The following is a 22,304-nucleotide window of genomic DNA, read 5'->3' as shown; positions in this document are numbered from 1 at the left end:
CTGTACGCCTTCCAGGTAGACCTCGCTAACGAAATCTTTAATAAGATCCCGAAGGCCTGCGCCAGACTTAAACCTTCAGCTCCTCCAAAGCCTATTTCATGGTCTCTAGAAAAAGTCCTTCATTTCGCCTCAGTACTGAATAATGAGGAGTGTGCACTGAAGGATTTGACTCAAAAGGTTATCTTCCTTTTTGCACTCGCGTCCGGGGCCAGAGTTAGTGAGATTGTAGCCCTCTCGAGAGATGAGGGCCGCGTTCAGTTCCTGGATGGGGGAGAACTGAACCTGTTTCCGGACCCTACGTTTCTCGCTAAGAACGAGTTGCCCACCAACAGGTGGGGTCCCTGGAGAATCTGCCCTCTGAAAGAAGATGCATCTCTATGTCCCGTAGAATGCCTAAAGGTCTATCTTCGTAGAACTTCAGACTTCAAAGGGGGTCAACTGTTCAGAGGAGAAACATCGGGCTCGAATTTATCTTTGAAACAACTCAGGGCGAAAATTACATACTTTATTCGCAGAGCGGATCCCGACAGTTCACCCGCAGGTCATGATCCGAGGAAAGTTGCTTCATCCTTAAACTTCTTTAACTTTATGGATTTTGAACACCTTCGTTCATATACTGGCTGGAAGTCTTCCAGGGTGTTCTTTCGCCACTATGCTAAGCAAGTGGAGCAGCTAAAGAGGTCTGTGGTAGCAGTTGATTGCGTCGTTAACCCTGCTGTTTAACTCTGCGAGGAACAGTGGATTTAATTGGGACTATTAATTCCAGGGTGAGTGTATAGTTATATGCGGTGCTATATCTGGGAGTGAGGGCACCGGGTGCCCACAGTGACTGTTCCGTCTTTAAGGTGAATTTAGCATAAGTACAGACATGTGTGCCGAGCGTTTTTGACGCTAATGTCAGTGGCTAGTAACATGGACTTTTAACTTTGATACCTTGGTACGTGAAAAGTGGCTCTAATGTTTTCTTTCAGATAAACATATATCTGTTTACTACCGTACTTGTGCAAATTATTGGTTATCCACCGATTATATGTATATATTTGTGGTAACCATGTCTATTTATTGTCTGTCAATAAACTTGTTCTCGGGAACCTTGCGTCTCCTTCACCTATGTCAATTTCTTATCAGTTATTGAGCATTCAGCCTATGTACATTAATCGGGGATATCTATAATAGCCTGTTCCTTGATGCAAGCCTTGTTGCATTGGTTTATACTTTCCTTAGTGTAAAGGGCTCCATCCTTCTCGGAGGACGGTAGCGGCAGCAAGTTTATTCTTACACAGATATAAACCTTTTGTCCAACTCAGTTTCGACCATGGGGTTGGTCGATATTTCCTTTTGATGCTGTAGTTCCTTACAGACTATGCTTTACTTCATATAGGGTGAGACCACTATATGGGCTTGCCAGTGATTCATACATCGGTATATGTACTCTTCGTTCCTTCCCAGAGTCTAGTAGGACTCTTCTCTGTAGGGGGCAGGAAGCGCTATCATGGTTTATGGTTAGTGAAAAGATGTATAACGGTAACATCTTAGGTCTCTCAGTCGAGTTGACTAGGGAAATATTTCTGAGGAGTGCGGCACGTTTTGAGAATCCACAGATACAGTAATGCTCTGGTACACTTCCATCAGGACGACATGGCTTGAGCCCAAAAAACGGATTTTGAGCGAAGCGAAAAATCTATTTTTAGGTAAGATGGCCATGTCGTCCTGATGGACCCGCCCTGCCCCTTTCCTTTAAAAAAAAAAAAAAAAAAAAAAGGGAAAGGACTGTAGGACCCCTCCCTACATACAGTATCTGTAGCACCTCGTGTATCGCTACAAGGAATACAGATGGCGCCGCGAGCGGCGCAGGGCACGCTTACGAAACGGGGAGGAAAGATGCCTTACGAACGGCTCCCCCCTTTCTTATCGTTTTCGTTTTCTTGTCATTTGACCCCTACGAAGTGTTAACTCTGTTCGGGGTACAGATTGCCATGTGGCGTGTCAAGAATACGTCCGCTGATATTTTGCGATATCCCTGATTCTTTTATTAGGGATATTCGCTCCAGGAGTTAGATTTCTGGGTACCTTAAGGTAAATTCTCTGGGAATATCGCCGTAGTTGTAATATACCCTAGGAAGCTACCTTAGAGGAACTTCCATCAGGACGACATGGCCATCTTACCCAAAAATAGATTTTTCGCTTCGCTCAAAATCCGTTATATATATATATATATATATATATATATATATATATATATATATATGATAAATTTTGCACATTTTTACGTGTTTTTCATATTCAAATAAGCCATATATTTTTTTTTTTTTTTTTTTATATGGCTTATTTGAATATATATATATATATATATATATATATATATATATATATATATGCAGAAGAACCACAGGGAAAATGAAAATACGGAATATACACTTAAGTCCTGACTAGTTTCGTGATACTTCCTCAGAGGACTGATTTATTGAGAGAGGTTTCTTACAATTTATAGGGAAAGCAAAAGTACGAACATACATATAGAGATTTAGAGAACAATGACACTCCCTTACCCGCTACCTGGGAGTGTCATTGTTCTCTAAATCTCTATATGTATGTTTGTACTTTTGCTTTCCCTATAAATTGTAAGAAACCTCTCTCAATAAATCAGTCCTCTGAGGAAGTATCACGAAACTAGTCAGGACTTAAGTGTATATTCCGTATTTTCATTTTCCCTGTGGTTCTTCTGCATCTGAGCATCACGTTTTCCTGTGATTTTTACGCATATATATATATATATATATATATATATATATATATATATATATATGTATGTATGTATGTATATATATATATATAGAAATCACCCAAAACAATAACACATCTTCCACAAAAAAAAATGAAATATTGCATGTAAAAATGTACACAATACAATATAAATAATTCCACTCATTTCTTCTTATGACCTCTGCAACTAAAATACAGAATACCCAAAGTGAAAAAAAACAAAAAACATATCAACATCAGTATTACACAACCTCATGAATAACCTCCCTCTGGTTGTGGGTAATACAGGCTTTTTGGGCGGGACAGGGATAGGAATAGACATTCCTTCATTCCTCGATTTTACTTGTCCGGCTTTTACGGCACAATTTCACAACACAACTCACCACCACTGTTTCGCCATTTTTTTTTTTTTAAATCACTACTACACTTGCACTTGCAGCTATCAACTGGTGGCCACTAGCCGTTTCCCTGAGAAAATCATTCATCTTCCCAATCTTCTCTTATAACTTTAAGTATAAGGTATTCACATCTACATTCTCTAACACTGCCTATCCTCAAGGCTAAACTTTAATCCCGCAGCCACTTGACATTCGGGAACCGCTCCGGCCCCAGCAACCAGGAATCATATAAATACATGGATAATACAGCATCTGCCTGACGGATCTCTCCTGACCTATTTAACCTCTGATTGTTCTTAGGTTCACTCAGCGGTATGTCATATGTATTGCCACACTCAGCAAAATTACTACAACACTTTATGTATACATAAGAACATATTGTTATCATCAAGTTTATTTAAAGCACGACAAAAGAAGAAATGAGGTCTGTTCAAGCAACAACAACAACAACAGCAAAGGAATAAAAACTTTTACGCATCAACTCGAGGAATGTCACGTATGTAGGGGTAAGGAGGAACGCTCGTATTGACACTTGAAAACTACCTCTTCAGGCACCCCATGTATGTGTGTGCCTGATGATGTTCAGACACTGCACCATCAGTAATGCTTTGTATCACAACTGTGTTTGATTTAACCATCTTTACTCGGTATGGACCCAAATACGCTGGCTCTAGTTTGTGTTTCCTAGGTTGTAATCGTTTCAAATACACACAATCACCCACAAGTACTTTTACCGGTGCAGTTTTGAACCGACCATTATACTTTGAGCTGTGTTTTTCATTAGCTCTTTTAAAAACTTTCAGTGGTGTTCATTACCCTCCTTAATAGATTTAATATATATGCACGGTATTGCTCAGTTGAATAATTTGGCAATTGTTGCGAATTAATGAGGACCGTATATGGTAACACAGGATCCTGTCCATACACTAAAAAATAAGGCGTATCCCTGAGTGAAGCATTATATGCAATGTTTAAAGCTAGCTCAGCTGTAGGAAGCATGGCGTGCCAATGAAGGGGGTTATCAGCCACTAAGTAACGTAAAATTCGGACTACAGTGGTACCTCTACATACGAATTTAATTCGTTCCACAACCTACTTCGGATGTAGAAAATGATCGGATGTAGAAACGAATTTTCCCATAAGAATACATGGTAATTCATTTAATTCGTTCCTCAGCCTAAAAACCCATAATAAATCCTTAATAAATGGCTACACATAATTACACATAACAATAACATAACTGCATAATATGAAAGAAGCATGTAAAAAAGATAATTGTAAAGAAATAATAAATAAAAAATGTGTTCTATTGCCACTTTACCTTAGAGACAGGCCAACGCAGGTGTAGGATTTGCTACGCCTGGAGGAGACGGACGATCGGCGAGAAGGTAGACATGGTGTTAACATTTTCTTTAAATAAATACTCTCTCTCTCCCTCTCTCTCTCTCTCTCTCTCTCTCTCTCTCTCTCTCTCTCTCTCTCTCTCTCTCTCTCTCTCTCTTGTTCTTCTTCACTGTTAGTGTTAGAGACGTCTATTAATTTTTTCTGAGAGAGAGAGAGAGAGAGAGAGAGAGATTAAACAAAAATGAGAGATTGAACAAAAATGTGTTGTGTACATATGATTTTTAACAGCGTTAACGAGTTGAAAGACAGTTAAATGTAACTAAAAAAACATTATCAGCGAATCTGAATTCCTTTATTAACTAAAACAAATATTGATACAAACACACTCGTGTGCGTATGCGCAAACACACACACACGTACGAGGAGACACGATCGGCGAGGAGGTAGAGATAGTGACTGCGATAACATACCATAACTTACACTACGGAAATTTTAATCTAACTTAGCTTATTTATTTTTTTTTTATTTTTATATTTCATATTTTTTACATTTTTTTTCTTTTGATTTTTTATTTTCAACACTTACAGTGACGAGTTACGGTATGTTATCGCAGTCACCATCTCTACCTCCTCCCCGACCGTCTCTCTTATTGCGTAGCAATTTTTGCACCTGTGTGTGTGTGTGTGCATACGCACACGAGTGTGTTTGTATCAATATTTGTTTTAGTTAATAAAGGACTTCAGATTAGCTGTTATTACTTTTTTAGTTACATTTAATTGTTTTTCAACTCGTTGACGCTGTTAAAAATCATATGTACTCTAAACACATTTTTGTTTAATCTCTCTCTATCTCTCTCTGGGAAAAAAAATAATAGACCTATCTAACACTATAACAGCGAAGAAGAAAGAGAGAGAGAGAGAGAGAGAGAGAGAGAGAGAGAGAGAGAGTGATTTTATTTAAAGAACATGTTAATGCTAAGTTTATAGAGAAACAGAAAAAGAGAGAAGTCTTATTTAAAAGAGCTTGTTAATGCTATCATGGTTTTCTTTGCTTCACTTTTTTATTTATTTCTGTTCATCACGCTGGCCCTTCTCACAAATGATCGTTGCCAACAATCTCTTTGTCCTTTATCCCTATCAACAAAAGGCGTTCTATCTCTTCCAGGGTATTGCTAAGATGTCTTGTAATAATGGTGATCCCCTTCGATGGTTATTTGCTTTAATGGCTGCCTTCAGCTTGATGATCCTCGAGATCATAGGCCTATTCCGGCCATATTGTTTAGCCATACAGTATCACTCACATGAACACTGCTCTCATGTTTTTCTATAATTTCTTGCTTCAATTCTAATGAAAGAATTGCCTTCTTCCTGTACTGATACTTAGCTTCTTAGGCACCATGATTATAGGTAAGATCAAAAAGGAAATGTGAGAAAAGGAAGAAATAAGCACTGTTAATAACAGACCAAACAGAGGACAACCACACGATACACACAAGAATAGAGAACTGAGCACTCGACGCTCAATGGCGTAATGTTTACTTCGTGAGTCGAATTAAAATTCGGGTGTAGAGTCAAAAATTTGCTCGAATTTTACTTCGGATGTTGGAAAATTCGGATGTAGATACGTTCGTGTGTAGAGGTTCCACTGTACTTCCCTATTATGTGATTCCACTAAGCCATTAGCTGAAGGCCTATATGCGGTCACTGAAAAGTGTTCAATTTAAATCACATTATTTATAAACTCTAGACCATTACCACTTATCAAAATTCCCAGACAACAAAACCTAGTAATGAAAGACCACAGCACCTGGGCTAATGAATTTGCTGATTTATCCAACATTGCGTAAGTATGAGTGCACCGAGTAAATGCATCCACAAATACACATATATACTTATGTTGTGTTAAACCAGTAGAAAATGGTCTTACTACATCCATATGCACTCTATAAAATTTAAATGGAATCACAGGCCACTTTCTGGCTTCCTTACAGTGTTTTTATGTTCTTTGAAACATTTACAAGGATCACATTTTATATATTTCCCTATAGATTTTTTTCATTCCTAACCAAAAGAAGGATTCACGTGCTCTCCTTAATGTTCTATGAATCCCAAAATGCCCTGCATACGGACTTGCATGTACAATGTGGATGGCTCGATTAATTAAAGAGGGAGGAAAAACTACCTGTGCACAAAATTCCCCTCCCCTCTTCTCGTAAGCACAATATAAGATATCTTTTTCTATAAAAATATTCTCACGAGGCACATTCAGAAATGACGGATAACTCTCCGATTCCCCTTTAATCACTGCTTGCACTCTTTCCATCCATTCATCTTTTTTCTGTCCCTCTCAGACTTCTTTTATGTCCCAAACTCCCAAGTCAATCACACCCACATCATCAGGGCATTCATTCTGGACACCCCTGATCATATCCTCGGCCACCCACATATATTCTCCTTCACCGCTTTAATCTCTCTCTCTCTCTCTCTCTCTCTCTCCGCTCCCATATTCTGATTGCCACTCAGGAGAAATCACATCCCGTTCTCTATTTTCTCTATTTTGATGGGGGTCTTCATTATTTTGGTTATGTCCTTCGTTCCTCTTTTGTGCCCTAGTTATTACTCCTGTTACTGCACTTCTAGAGAGAGCATCAGCTACTTTGTTAGCTTTACCCTTTATGTGGGGAAAACCCTTTATGTTAAACTCTAACAATCTTTCAATCCATCTCGCTTGTCGAGAGGTCAAATCTCCTTTGTAAAAGAGGTCACATAAGGGCGGATGATCACTTTGCAATTCAATCGACTGACCTAGTAAAACGAACCAATGTCTCGCTAGAACCCAAAGAATAGCCAAAGCCACTAGATCGAATGTACTATACAGTTAATCTTTTCTGCCCCTTTTAATGCCCTGGAAGCAAAACAAATGGGTCGCTCTCTACCTTTATCATCTCGTTGAGAAATTACGCCAGCAATAGCTACGCTACTCGCATCTGTTGTCACTAAAAACGGGCGATCAAATCTAGGATATGCAAGTAAGTAAGTAAGCCATCATTACTCTAGAGAAATGACTTGGAGCATTTTTAACACCGAAAAGAAGAAAATTAAACTGAAATAGTTGATCGTTAGATATAAATGCCGTTTTACATTTACTGTCTTCCTGTATGGGTATTTGATAGTACAGTATCCAGATTTTAAATCGACAGTTGTAAAATATTTACTATTCCGTACCTTCACAAGTAATTCTTCGATCGAGGGCAATGGAAGTGCATTATCCTTAGTGGCTGCATTCAACTTCCTATAATCAACACACTATCTTACTAAGCCATCCGTTTTCCTAATAGCTACAATTGGAAAAGACCAGGGGTATTTGCTCTCCTCGATTATCCGTTGTTCCCTTAATTTACTAATTTCCCTTTCTATCTTTCCCTGGAAATGAATTGGTACCTTATAAGGCCTTGACCTAATCAGCTCCACCTGCCCAGTTTCAATGCTAAAGGGAAATTGATCAATCCTCCCGGGTGGCTCATCTCCAATTGCAATTACTTTGGAATAATTATTGACAATGTCACCAACTACAGGTTGATATTCCGACATAGTTTTCACGCTTGCATAATCAAATTCTGAGTGCAATCGTCTGTGAGGGCTGGAGTTGGGGCTCCTAACATCCCATTATTAGCAATATCACATAACTCTAATTCACACACAGAATCACTTCCTAACACAACTATTTTATTTCCGATAAGCCCCCTATTGTCATGGCGCTTAACAACAACCTTGGTTCCTTCTGGAAGAGGCTGATACGGGTTCACTGATATGTTCGTAAGTGTCTGGGGAGACAACACTTCTCCTCTCTCAGGTACAGCTGTTACCTTACTTAGATGTCTCTCCGTGCCCGCACGAGCACTTACTCTCTCATGACTTTCTATTGGCAAAATGCACCCTCCTGCTTTTACTGTTATTGTATCTTTTCCCCCAAAAATGCATATTTTATTACTAGAAATGAAATAAATTCCTAAAATAGCTTCGATTCCTGCTCAAGGTGGGAAGGACAAAAAAAATCATGTGTAAACTTCATAGATCCCACCTTAAGGTTGACGATTGTTGTATGGTTTATGTATATTTTATTTCCTCCTGACGTATCAAGGACGATGGATGCCGCTGACTGTAGTGGGTTTGAGGAGAATATTTTTTCAATTGGTGAAATGCTGGCTCCTGTGTTGTTCAGTGCTCAAATAGATTTATCTGGCAGGTCAATCCTAACTGCTAACATTCCTAGCCTGCCATTACGATTTATGGGGCACGGGCCAATAACCTCAGCTGCAACACCGCACTCCCCTGGTCCTCTCCTCAGTGGTGCGGGGTTGAGGTTGGTGGTACCGATGGAGGTCCCAGTGCCTGCTCTGCCATGTCCGGCATCACCGCTGCCTTGGCTGCTGCTTCTGATGTCATGTGTGGGGGGGGGGATCGATCTCCCTCATCTCCCCCTTCCTCTGTTTCCTTTTCCTTCGAAGTTGGGCGGGGGCTTGTGTACCTGTGCCACAGCCCGCCTGTCCTCGGCGTTTTTTGCTGGGCACTCTCGAGATAGATGACCATAGGCCTGACAAGTGTAACAGCAGACAGATCCTCGGGTGGGGCAGTCCACTCGTCGGTGCCCCTCTCCCCCCCACTGCCAGCATCTGAAGACTGCTCACCTGCTGACTGTGTTCTCCCTTCCGCCGCTTTGGGGGTTGGTGAGTGCCTCTAATGGCTGCCAACTTCTCGGAATCGTCGCGGTTATTCTCAGTCATTTTTCCTTCTGGCAAACTGTCTAGAATGTTTTTTATCGCGCTCATTACGTCTGCTAACGAGCGATTGTCATCGAACAAATAACCACATAAATACGGATTTACTAATCTGCGAATATATTTACGGGCAATTGCTTTTTATCACCTTCTGGGAGATTGGCACTCCAGGTAGCAAACTAGTCGCAATCGCGAAAAATGCGAGTTGCAAAACTAAGAACTGATTCACCTTCCCGAATTTTGGATTTGTAATTTTCTTTTATGTCCCCCTTTCTCGCATCATCGTTTTATTTCAGTATAACTTCTTAAACTGTCTTGTGGCCAACACATTACTTCCAATGCCGGAGCATCTTTCAGCAATCTAATTACAGTACTTGAATAGCTTTTTCTCTTTCCCACCACCCATATGTGGCTACTTCAAAGTCTCTCAAAAACACTTTGATCGATTGAAACCCTTCGTTAGGCCGTTGATCATCAAAAGGCCTACCTTTTACCTGGAATTCCGGCAACTTTCGAACTACGATTTGCTTATCTCCACTCGGCTGTGCATGTGTACTTACACTTGTGTGCGTTTGGACTTTGTTCATGTACGTCGGATATGCTGTGGATGCGCGCCGCTCCTCTTCTCGTTCAACATAGAATCTGTTCATTAAGTCGGCTAGCTTATCTAACTTATTTTCCAATTCTTGTGTTCTTAGTTCCTGTCCATATTCTTCATCTCTATAACCAACTGCTCCTTCATTTTCCTCTCCTGCAGTAGCAGTGTCTGCTATGTTAGTTTTTGCATATCTATACACCTTGAACTTTTATTTTACCAGCTTAAAGAACAACTTCTCTCACAGCATACACAAACAGAGGTATTTTTACACCTGACACAAATATGTCCCATGTCCACGGATAATGAGACATCAGAACATGGGTTTTCTCACTTTATTATAAAAGCTTCGTGAGTACACTGTACAGCTGACACTCTCTAGGTCTACTTGAATGCACAAAGGGAACCAACTACCCCTCGCTATCAAGTTGCAATCTTGCTACAACAACATGGTGAATTATAGGTTTCGTGGAATTCTCATGGTTAAAGAGTTCATTTACCTTGATGTACAACACATATCTTCATACAAGAATTAGGACACACACACTGATAGCACTCGGTTAATAAATTAAGAAAAGGGAAGGTTTTACTCCTAGCAAGTGTAGTGTGTAATTGTCTGTAGGCAAAGGGGATGGGCTTGGTGTACTCTGGTCAGGGAGGGACAGAGACTCTGTACAACAGCAGTTTAAGAGAATAAGAGGTGAAGGAGGTAAAAGCCTAGGCTGATATCAAGGGATAAAATACAAAAAGAAAACGAAACAGTATGATAAAAGGAAAAAGTGAACCACATGGCAGGTTGCTTGGAGTTGCATGAATGGTGAGGAGAATGAGGGAGGAGGTGTGGGAGTGAGAGGGAGAAAACATAACCTTGGGACATCATCAATAAAAAATTTAATGAATAAAAGGGAATTGGAATAATATTAGTTATAAAAGTAAATTAGTACTGTAACCCTGGATAGGTATGCTACTCGGACACCCCTTTAAGGGTATACTCGGTCGCGAGCGACCCCGACTCCAAAAAAAAATTCAGGAAAAATTTAGTTATGCATCAATCTGTATTGTTTGACTTGCTAAAAATACTTCAAAAAATGCTAAAAACTACTGAAAATATAAATGATACCCATCTACAAAATAACTATTTATTGGAAATATATTAAAAATTTAAGTATACAAAAAAAAGACGACGTAAATATTCACCAAAAATAGAAATATACATATACACATAAATCCCTTTAGGGACACCTTCTTAGATGGCAAAGCAACAGCGTGTAATTGCTGGAAATGAGTTGGACCCATAGAAGTCAAGATCTGAAATGATAAAAAAAGGGTAACTTTTTTTGGCCAAAAAAATTTGTCCAAATTTCATGAATTTTTTGGGGTACCCAAATGAAATAGGAAGTGGCTAATTTCTTTATAGAATAAACTCATATTATCCTAGAACAGAAATACATAATAAAATGTGCACTAAGATGTAATTTACTGTTATAACAGGGGCGAAATCTAAAGGTCATTTTTTGACGGCCTAGTTTCACAATGCAAATTTCTTATGAAAATCATTGTATCTCCTATAAAATATGATATTTATGCATTAAAATATACCAAAATATCACGAATTCTATACAGAACAAGAATATAGGGAGATATGCCAACTTACCTTTCGGGTATGTCAACAAAATGGCCGCAGACCGCAACAACTCTTACAGCCCAATCTACCACTTGAAATGAAGAATGGGGTTGAAAGCTCCATATTATCATCAACATCTCTTTTTAACTCCATTAGAAGTGTTTTGATGACATCCATGCCGAGGGAATACTGCCTGCTGGCCATTATTGAAGATAAATTCAAAATAAATAGAAAAAAATCAAATTTGCAAAAAATAAAAAAAAATTCAGAAATTAGCATTTGAGGGAAAATGGACTTCATGGCAATATATGGCATCTAAGCCAAAACCAATGTCATGCAAGTGGTAGACACACCATCCACCCACACTTTCCAACTATAAAGAACCAAACAAGTATCAACACTGATCGACAATTTATAATTATGTAATAACTTTGCTGTTTGATCACTTACCCCTATAAAGGTATGTCGAGGTCGACCCCTGGGGGGGTAAAAAAACGGGGAAGGAGGGAAGTTAGACGAAAATCAGTCCTAAAGCAGACAATGGCATGTAGACTAGTCACCCCTTGCAGGTCGATCACTTCTATATTCGAGACAGCTAATGATTTATGGGGAAAAAACAGGTTTTGAAAATGCTGTAAGGGTCGCGTACTACCCATCATACCTTTCCAGGGGTAATATGAATTAAATAAGCAAGCAAGCATTAGAAGAATTTGTGATAAATCAGACAAGAAGAATAAGAGAGAGACAGAGACGACAGGGAGAGGTAAGGGAGCAACCCGGTTATCTGTGGAGACGTGGCTCTAGTGGGGGAATCTGTTTCAAACCAAGTGTCTTCCCCTCAGTTATTTTTTGCTGTGGTGATCATAGTAGTGGTATTTTCCAAAGAAAGGTGGTTGTACTGTATTACTGACTGGAGGAATTAATTATTTTCTCCATAGCATTATGGCAACTCCCTCTTGCTGAGGTAGTTACTGTACTGTGCCAAGTTAGGGAGAATTATTGTTCCTTTTATGGTTGAGTTTTTCAGAGCTCACTCATGTTATGTAAGTATAGAAATAATATATAGTTTTTATTATAAAAAAAAAATGGAGTATGTTTTAGGAGTACTGGATTGTAGATAAAGCAAGTTGAATTTAATTTGCTGCTGATAGAACCAATTAGAACTATTTTGAAACTTTTTCAACCTAAATTCATATATTGTATAATATTTCAATTTCTCATTATATATTTTCCTCACTACTATTGCAGGCCAGGGTTCCCATAAAGGATCAGATTCCCATATTTTTAGATGATAAGAAAACCAAGATTGTCACCACACCATGTATTATCATGGAAGTGGAGAAACTCGGCAAGATTAGTAAGCAATGTGACAGATCTTTTTTTTATATTAGACTTAATTTGCAATATGAATATGATAGAATAAATATTTTAATCATTCTTACATATTTTTTTTTAACTCAATCAAAAAGCTTTGTAGTTTATAAAATTTATTTATACTTTAATCTTTGCAGGAACAGTGTTGTATGCATCATGGCTAATTGTCAAACAATTTGCAATTGTGAAGTGTGGTCATGAAGGAAAACCAGTACCTGCTGCCCAGTGTATTTTGTCCCTTTTAAAAGATGATAATCCTAAAAAGTACGTATTAAAACCTTATTTGTTCCAAGACAAATACAAACCCTACGCTATTTATAGGGGGTATAATTTCGGCGAAGCTGAAAGACGATCCAAGATAATTTTTAGCAAGGGATAACAACCCCAACCGTTAGTTTGCGGATGGGGTGTGGCGGTAGTCAGCTACCCCGCTCACTCACACGCTTGGGCTGGGCAACCACTTTGCTTTCTGGATCGGTGGAGAATGGTCATACTGCCACCCTCTCCCACTTTGAGACCTTCCTTTTTATAAATATTTATTTTTTCTTTTCTTTACAGTTGTGTATGTGATTTCTGCTTGTAGTCCCATGCGTACTTGTCCAGGTCCCGGAGGCTGCTCATGCAGTACCATCATGTCTGCCGTGGAGACAGATCCCCACCTGCTGTGTCTGGCTTGCCGGGCCCACCGGTGTTCCCGTGATGACACCTGTGTTGAGTGTAGGGAGTGGTCTTCCTCCTTGGAACTTGGTTCTGGTCCTTCAGTCCCTTCAGAACCCTCACAGCAGGCAACAGATCGCCACCTTACATGGAAGTCGGTATTTCTACTTTCCTTGGCTTCAGCCAAGAGAGTCAGTGAACTGCATGATCTATTTTTTTATGTCTCCCACTCAAGGAGTTGGGGAGAAATAATGCTCAATTTCATCCCTGAGTTTATTGCTAAGGCTCAAAATCCAGGTGTGCTAGACCGTAGGTTCGGCCGATTCCAGATAGAGAGTCTACGCTCTGTAGCTGATGATCTAGACCAACTGGTACTTTGTCCAGTGAGAAGTCTGAGGGGTTACCGTAGAAGAACTGCAGTAGCATGCTCCTGTGTGTCAGCACAGTTTGTTAGCATGGGGAAGGTCAAGAGGAGGGTCACAAGGAACACTATTTTCTCTTGGATCTGAGAGGTCATTGAGTTTGCGCTCAATCCAGACCCCCTCCTCTCATACGACCTAGAGCTCATGACGTCAGGGGTATTGCAACATCCCTGGCATTCAAGAAAAACTATTCTGTGGCGCAGGTATTACAAGCAGGCGTTTGGAAGTGTTGGACGACCTTCACCGCCACTATGTGCAATACGTAACCCACAGGAACATCGATACGTTCTCCATTGACCCTATGGTGGCTGCACAACAAGTAATATAAAACACCTCAAGGTCCATGATGGACAAGTAGCAGAGGGTTAAGGGCTGATGTTACCCAGGTTAGTGTGGGGTGAATGAGTAAGATTGACCAGCTCCCTTCTTCCTTTCACCTTCCCCCCCTTGTTGCATTGATTAAATTCCAATGACTCTCATATCTTTATGACTCGACTTCCTACGTTAAGGACCACCTGCATTGCTAGTATCAAAAACACACAGCTGCTAATGTTGCATAGCACGAGATTTAGCAAGGGTAGGGTTCCTACTACATTCGGTCATATACCAAGGTAGAGAGAACCTCGGGTCAAATCCCAAGGCCAGTTTAAAGGTTTAAATGCCGTCATGAATGGCAGAGGCAAGGGACAGTGACATTACCCTATCAAGCATGACAATGCCCTAGAGACTGACCATATATACATAGGATCAGCACCCAAGTCCCCCCTCCAGCCAAGCTAGGACCAAGGGAGCCAGGTAATCGCTGCTGATGACTCAGCATATAGACCTAAACCCCCCATCCTTTGCTCAAAAGGATGGTGAGGTTGCAGCGACCAAAGAAACTAACGAGTTTGAGCGGAACTCGAACCCGAGTCTGGAGTTAACCAGTCAGGGACGTTACCACATCGGCCACTACAACCCGTGGTCGGAAAAGAAGGCGGCTAAAGCCTTTGTCAAGAAATTTGACGAGTTGGTGAGGACTTCCTTCCCCCTAAGAAGTGAGTCATCCCTATGAATTGTGTAGGGTTTGTATTTGTGTTGTAACAAATGACAAATATATAAGTAATTTGTATTTTTCCTAACATACAAACCTGGAGCTCTTTATACAAATCGGCCCGTCAGCTCTGTCCCCCAAGAAGTCCTGCCAGAAAGCAAAGTACTTGGTCAGTCCAGGTGTGTGAGAGAGCTGAGTATCTAACTACCCCTACCCCCTAACTACTAACTTGCGGTCGGGGTGATTATCCCTCGCTAAAAATTATCATGGCTCGTCTTTCAGCTACGCCGAAAGTGTACCCCTATAAATAGCTCCAGGTTTGTATGTTAGGATAAATACAAATTACTTACAAATATTTCATATTTTATATGATGAATTTATTGTGCTTCAGGAAAGGAACACACCTGTGCCCAAAGGTTACATTATAATTTGAGGTTTGATTATGAGTTTATGGTTAAAAGGATTTTCTTGAATTTTTGACCCTCTGGTCATCCCAGCTGTGGTAAAATCACTGTGGGGCTCATGGCTTTTACCCAGTGGCAAAATTTACATGCCCACAGAGAAGTTTTTTCTGCTCCTCTGTACAGTCAAACTATAACAGATATGAACTTTTGGTTGATTGAATTCATGATGTAAGCATAATATCTTTGCAATGCTGAAAAGTGTTTAACTAAAGAACTGCTACAAGCTCCTTGAGTGACTGTATGGGGGACTGCTATAAGCCTCCTCAGAGTGCTATTTTCTATATCTTCTCATAAATTCCCTCATGACATGAATTGACTTGTATTTTACATGATACAGTTATACCTCTAGATACAGTACAAAAGTTTCTATGTACGAAAAGCTCATGATACGAAAAAATATACAAAGATTTTTTCACCTTATTACGAAAAACCCTCGGGATACGAAACGAAATTCGCCCAGCCGCCGAAAAAATAATTTTGAAATTCACGCGCTGCACAAATTGTTTAGGCTACTTGTCAACATCGTTCTGCTCTCCCGTTGGTTATCTCCCTACCCTAATTGTAGTTACCTCCGGAAGACCCTGCTCTCCTATTGGTCAGAATCTTTCCCATCATTCATCTATGCATCGGCGTTCCTCAATCATTTCGTTTCGGCAATGTTATCGTTCAAGTAATATATATATGATATATATATAATATATAATGTATATATATATGATATATATATATATATATATATATATATATATATATATGTATATATATATATATATATATATATATATATATATATATATATATGTATGTTTATATATATATATATGTATATATATATATATATGTATATGTATATATATGTATATATATATATATATATATATATATATATATATATATATATATATATATATATGTATATATATATATATATATATATATATATATATATATATATGTATATATATGTATATGTATATATATGTATATATATATATATATATATATATATATATATATATATACAGTATATATATATATACATATATATATATATATATATATATATATATATAATTTATATATATATATATATATATATATATATATATAAATTATATATATATATATATATATAAATTATATATATATATATATATATATATATATATATATATACATATATATATATATATATATATAAATACAGTGGAACCTCTACATACGATTGTCGTTACATACGAATTTTCCGATATCCGAAGTAAAATTTGATCAAATTTTTGTCTCGACACCTGAAGTCTTGCTCCAACATCCGACGTAGATCATACGCGTAGAATTTTCTCTTAAGTGTCGATCGTAGTTTCTTGTTTATGCCGGTAGACGACAGCACGTCGGAGGGACGCCAATCGAGCGTCGCCTTGATCAGTCCTCTCATCGCGTGCGCATTGTGTGGTTGTTCTCTATTCGCTCCGTTATTAACAGTGCTTTTTATCTTCCTTTTTCACGTTTTGTTTTTGGGTTTTCGTATAATCATGGGTCCTGAAAAGCTTAGTTTCGGTTCAGGAAGTAGTAGTGGTGAGTAAAGGAAGAAGTTAATGCTTTCATTAGAACTAAAACAAGAGATAATAGAAAAACATGAGCGAGGTGTGCGTGTTAGCGATCTGGCTAAACAATATGGCCGGAATATGTCTACGATCTCGACGATCATCAAACAGAAGGCTGCCATTAAAGCAGTCAAACCATCGAAGGGGATCACCATTATTTCTAAACATCGTAGCCCTACCCTGGAAGAGATGGAACGCTTTTTGTTGATCTGGATAAAGGACAAAGAGATTGTTGGCGATACGATCACTGAAACGATCATTTGTGAGAAGGCCAGCGCTATCTATTGTGACGAAGGCGGCGGGCTCTGGGGGTGACGCAGGAGAGAGTTCAACCGATCCCACGACGGAGGAATTGAAGGCGTCTCGAGGTTGGTTCGAGAAATTTAAGAAACGGACCAGGATTCATTCAGTTGTTCGGCACGGAGAGGCTTCAAGTTCGGACACCAAGGCTGCTAATGATTTTGATAAAAATTTCGAAAAGATTGTGGAGGAGGAAGGCTACATAGAGCAGCAGGTTTTCAACTGTGATGAAACCGGTCTGTTTTGGAAAAAGATGCCTAGTCGAACATACATTACTGCTGAAGAGAAGAAAATGCCTGGACATAAGCCTATGAAGGATCGGTTGACTCTCGCCCTTTGTGCCAATGCCAGCGGGGACTGCAAAATAAAGCCGTTATTGGTTTACCATTCCGAAAACCTTAGGGCATTTAAAGCCCATAGAATTAATAAAGACATTCTGCATATTTTGTGGCGTGCTAATTCTAAGGGTTGGGTCACTAGGCATATCTTTGTGGAATGGGTAAACCTAGTTTTCAGCCCTGCTGTCAAGAAGTACCTTCAGGAGAGGAATTTGCTTTTGAAGTGCTTGCTTTGTTTGGATAATGCTCCCGCTCACCCCCCAGGACTCGAAGATGATGATATTGACCAGTACAAATTCATCAGTGTTGTATCTTCCACCGAACACCACCCCTTTCCTCCAGCCCATGGACCAGCAAGTCATCTCTAATTTCAAGAAGCTCTACACCAAGCACTTATTTAGGCAGTCCTATAATGTCAAGCAAAGCACCAACTTAACTTTGTGTGAATTTTGGAGGAGCCATTTCAATATCGTGCACTGCTTAAAGATCATAGATCAGGCTTGGGAGGGAGTAACTCGTCGGACACTGAATTCAGCTTGGAAGAAGCTTTGGCCTGATGCTGTTGCTCCCAAAGATTTCGAAGGTTTTGGCCCCGAGAATGAACCTGTGCTTGCCGTCGAGGAAGACGTAGAAGAGATTGTATCCCTTGGCAAGTTCATGGGTCTAGAGGTCGATGAAGATGACATCACTGAACTCGTCGATGAGCATCATGAAGGGCTCACCACCGAGGAACTCAAGGAGCTGCAAGCCATGCAGCATGATGAGTTCCAAGCGCAGTTGAGTGAGTCGGAGGAGATCGAGGAGGTAGGCGAAATCTTAGGTACGGCGGAAATAAAACAGATGTTGGCATATCATCAACACGTTGTTGATTTCATCGACAAGCATCACCCACAGAAAATTCAGGTTTGCCGTGTTGTTGCGCAGTTTGATGATGTTTGCTTGACGCATTTTAGAAAAATCCTCAAAAGCCGTACAAAGCAACTTTCACTCGATAGTTTCTTTAAAAAATCTTTAAAACGGTCTAGTGATCATGATGAAAAGAAAGAAATTGAAGCAAAGAAAAGGAAGACCGAATCGAGTGAAAGTGATGAAAATTAAAAATAAGAAAAGAAAAAATGTAAAAAAAAATATAAAATTATAAAAATGAAAAAAAAAAATAAGCTAAGTTAAAGTTCACGTAGTAGTGTAAGTTAGTGTAAGTTATCATACACGTTATCGTACAAAGTCACCGTCCCTACCTCCTTGCTGATCTTCCATCTCCTCCTGCGTAGAAGTCCCTACACCTGCGCTGGCCTGTCGCTAAGGTAAAGTGTTACATTACAACCCGTTTTTTATTTATCATTTCATTATTATTATTCTTTTTTTTTGGTTTGTAATATGTTTTTATTATACAGTTATTGTATTAATGTCATGTGTAATTATGTGTAGCCATTTATTAAGGATTTATTATGGGTTTTTAGGCTGAGGAACGAATTAAATCAATTACCATGTATTCTTATGGGAATATTTGCTCCAACATACTATTGTTTTAACATACGAAGTAGTTTCTGGAACGAATTAAGATCATATGTAGAGGTATCACTGTATATATATATATATATATTTATATATATATATATATATATATATATATATATATATATATATATATATTGTGGAGAATTTTTATCTAAATGGTTGAGTGGGAACTTAGTCCAGGAAAGTCTCCCTATGGCAATTACCCAAAGCTCAACAGGGGAGGATAATGAGCACTTACTCTCGGGACACAAACGCCCTGCTAATACTTTACTGCCATAGTTCACTAACCTTCACTCTTAAATACAAAAGGAGGAAATTTTACTGTCCAGAGGCCGGAGAACTCCACACGTAAAATTAGAAATAATTTATGGCCTACTCTAGCTTTGTCAGGGCTATAGTCATCTCACTCTTAGGCTCTGTTTCGACTCCGTCCCAGTGACCCCAGTGAGATGCTGGACAGGTATCTTACATTAATGCAATTAGAGACAATAAAAAATGGGAGCAGTGCAGTGGAGTATAAAGTATAAAGTAAAGTTAAATGGGGATCTTCACTTTCAAAGCACTAAGTTAAAGAGCGTACACTCGCCGATACCAACTTCCCTATATCTAGAGTGGGTTACTCTCAACATCTTGGGTACTTCTGACCCGTCCCATTGTATAAATTGGTAAAATTCATATAATGGGGTTAAAGATACCAAAATTTGTAATCTATTCCAAATGATTTATTACAGTAAAAAGGAATGGAAATAACTCAATGATTTATACACAACAAAATTAAAAATTGGAAAGAATATCAGTAGCTCAATTATAGGTTATTCAAATGGTAAAATGAATAAGTAAAACGAGAATCAATTTACAACACAAAATATTGAAAATATTAAACAGAATTAACTCGTGGATTAACTCTCAAACAGAATAAATAGAATCAAAATATTCTGATGAACAATTTGTGCGGTAGGGTGCTGTGAGGTCCCAACATGTGATCAATAACCTCAAGCAATTACCAAGACCAAAAATTATGAGTACTGTACATTAATTTCCATGCACGCAGCCCGAAAGATGTAATGCCAGAATAATACCTAAACTTAACTTATGAGAAATGGAAACTTATCTTAAGGGGGAATGGCCATTAGTTGAACTCACAAGATTTTATATGTTGTGGGCTCCCGTGTCCTGAAAGTGGCTGTCTTCAGTTTGCTCACTAGGCCTACAGCACTTATTTTGCGGAGTCAACGGCCCCCTCCAACTAGCCCCCAAGACTGGAACCGACGTGCTGTAGAATTAGCAGCTATGCACTAACACTGGTTATCTGCTTGACCTCCTCTACGTATTCTTGGTTAGTTATGGTGTAAGGGGACAGGCTAGTGATGGAGAGTGGGAGCACGAGGTTGACATTGGAGCCTGACTTGGCAGCTCCGCTTAGTACTGTGGCCTGTAAGTTTGTGAGGTCAAGTTCAGGTCAGCTGCATCCTCCTTCCTTCCCAAAAAAAGCGTATCCTGATGCGTAGGCCTATGGTCTTGAGGTACCAACTCTCATTTAGGACAGGCTTGAAATACTTGACTTGTGAGTTTTAAGTAATACACTTATTTAGAATACAAGGAGAAATATTGCAACTCCAGGGGACAAAGACAATCCTAACTCTAATCATCTGGCATACAGAATAAAAAAAATGAAACTAAAATGTAATTTAGCAAGTCAGGCTTACGTGTGTGAACAATCATACCTCCTAGACTAGCAGACTTGAGTTGTAGGTAAGAGATTTAAGATACCTAAATACTTAAGGTAGAATAATGAATACAAAAATGCAAAAGTATTAATCTTGAGACACTCGCTTAAGAAAGAATCATTACTCGCATTTTTCCCTGCCGTGACGTCACGAACAATAACAAAGTCTACGTATAAACTAGGAAGAAGAAGAGTAGTGAAGAAAATTCTTCACATATATATATATATATATATATATATATATATATATATATATATATATATATATATATATATATATATACATATATATATATATATATATATATATATATATATATATATATATATATATATATATATATATACATATACATATATATTATTGTATGGTATATATATTTCTATTTTTCATAAACATAATGTTGTTGGAATAGTTTGTCACATATGCTAATTTTTGCAAAATTAGTAAATAAGGTTATACTTATGTTAGCCAGGTGTAGGTTACTAGGGTAGAGACGTTATCTTATTTGTTTTGTTTTCCATGTTCACTTATTTCCATTAAGTTCCTCCCACTGTCACACCAAGATATAAGTAGACTTCTAGTACTGTACAAACAAATAAATTGTTGTTCAAATGAGTTTTAGGTAGCCATTTAGATTTTGAATATATTAATATAATTTGCTGTGGTGCAGCACATAATTTTATATTTAAAATATAGTGATAATTGTTTTTATTTCCTCAGGTATGTAGTAGCACTGCAAGATAAAGAGTTGAAACATCAAATTCATAATTCAGTAGCAGGGACACCAATAATCAGCCTCAATAAACAAGCTCCAGTCCTTGAAAAACCTACGAATAAATGTGAAAATATAGTGAAGGAAAGCTACAGGTAAAAATAGTCCCAAGAGTTTAGGTGTATCGTAGCTGGAATACAAACCTTAGCTATTTATAGGGGTGTTACTTTCATCGAAGCGGAAATTACGAGCCATTAGAATTTAGCGAGGGTTAACTACCCATCTGCTAGTTAGCGGGGGTTAGGGAGGTTAGCTAGCTACACCCCTCACTCTCACACCTGTCACTGAGCTTCACTTTTGCTTTTGGCTTGGATGGAGTGCGGTTATTACCGTTCTTCATCCTCTCCATTTTGGACTGCTAATAACTGTTTTTTTGCTTTTCAGTGTGTGTGTGTTTGCTGTGTTTCTTCTATGGCTATGCAGACTTTTACTGGAACAGAGGGAAGTTTATGTCTGCTGTGGAAACGGATCCTCACAGCCTTTGTCCTGTCTGCAAAGGACAACGCTGCAACGTAGACAACAAATGTAATAAGTGTCGGGTGTGGGCTTCCCAGTGGGAAAGGTATGGGCGTAGACGGAAGAAGAAGTCTAAGC

At 38.7% G+C, this 22,304-nt stretch overlaps 1 protein-coding gene across 2 annotated transcripts in view; it reads left to right on the top strand.

Annotated features, from left to right (window-relative positions):
• LOC137641511 (rRNA-processing protein UTP23 homolog) overlaps positions 1–22,304 on the top strand; it is a 172,182-nt gene that overhangs the window by 112,308 nt on the left and 37,570 nt on the right. The window contains exons 3-5 of one of the 2 annotated variants that reach the window (XM_068374130.1): positions 12,750–12,858; positions 13,013–13,139; positions 21,659–21,805. In XM_068374130.1, coding sequence (XP_068230231.1) covers positions 12,750–12,858; positions 13,013–13,139; positions 21,659–21,805 — 383 coding nt within the window. The remainder of the gene's footprint in view (positions 1–12,749; positions 12,859–13,012; positions 13,140–21,658; positions 21,806–22,304) is intronic. The other variant, XM_068374131.1, reaches the window with a different exon arrangement.

The sequence above is a fragment of the Palaemon carinicauda genome, chromosome 5, assembly GCF_036898095.1.
Source record: "Palaemon carinicauda isolate YSFRI2023 chromosome 5, ASM3689809v2, whole genome shotgun sequence".
Lineage (NCBI taxonomy): Eukaryota > Metazoa > Arthropoda > Malacostraca > Decapoda > Palaemonidae > Palaemon > Palaemon carinicauda.
The sequence above is the reverse complement of the archived record's forward strand: the minus strand, read 5'-3'. Positions and strand labels throughout refer to the sequence as shown.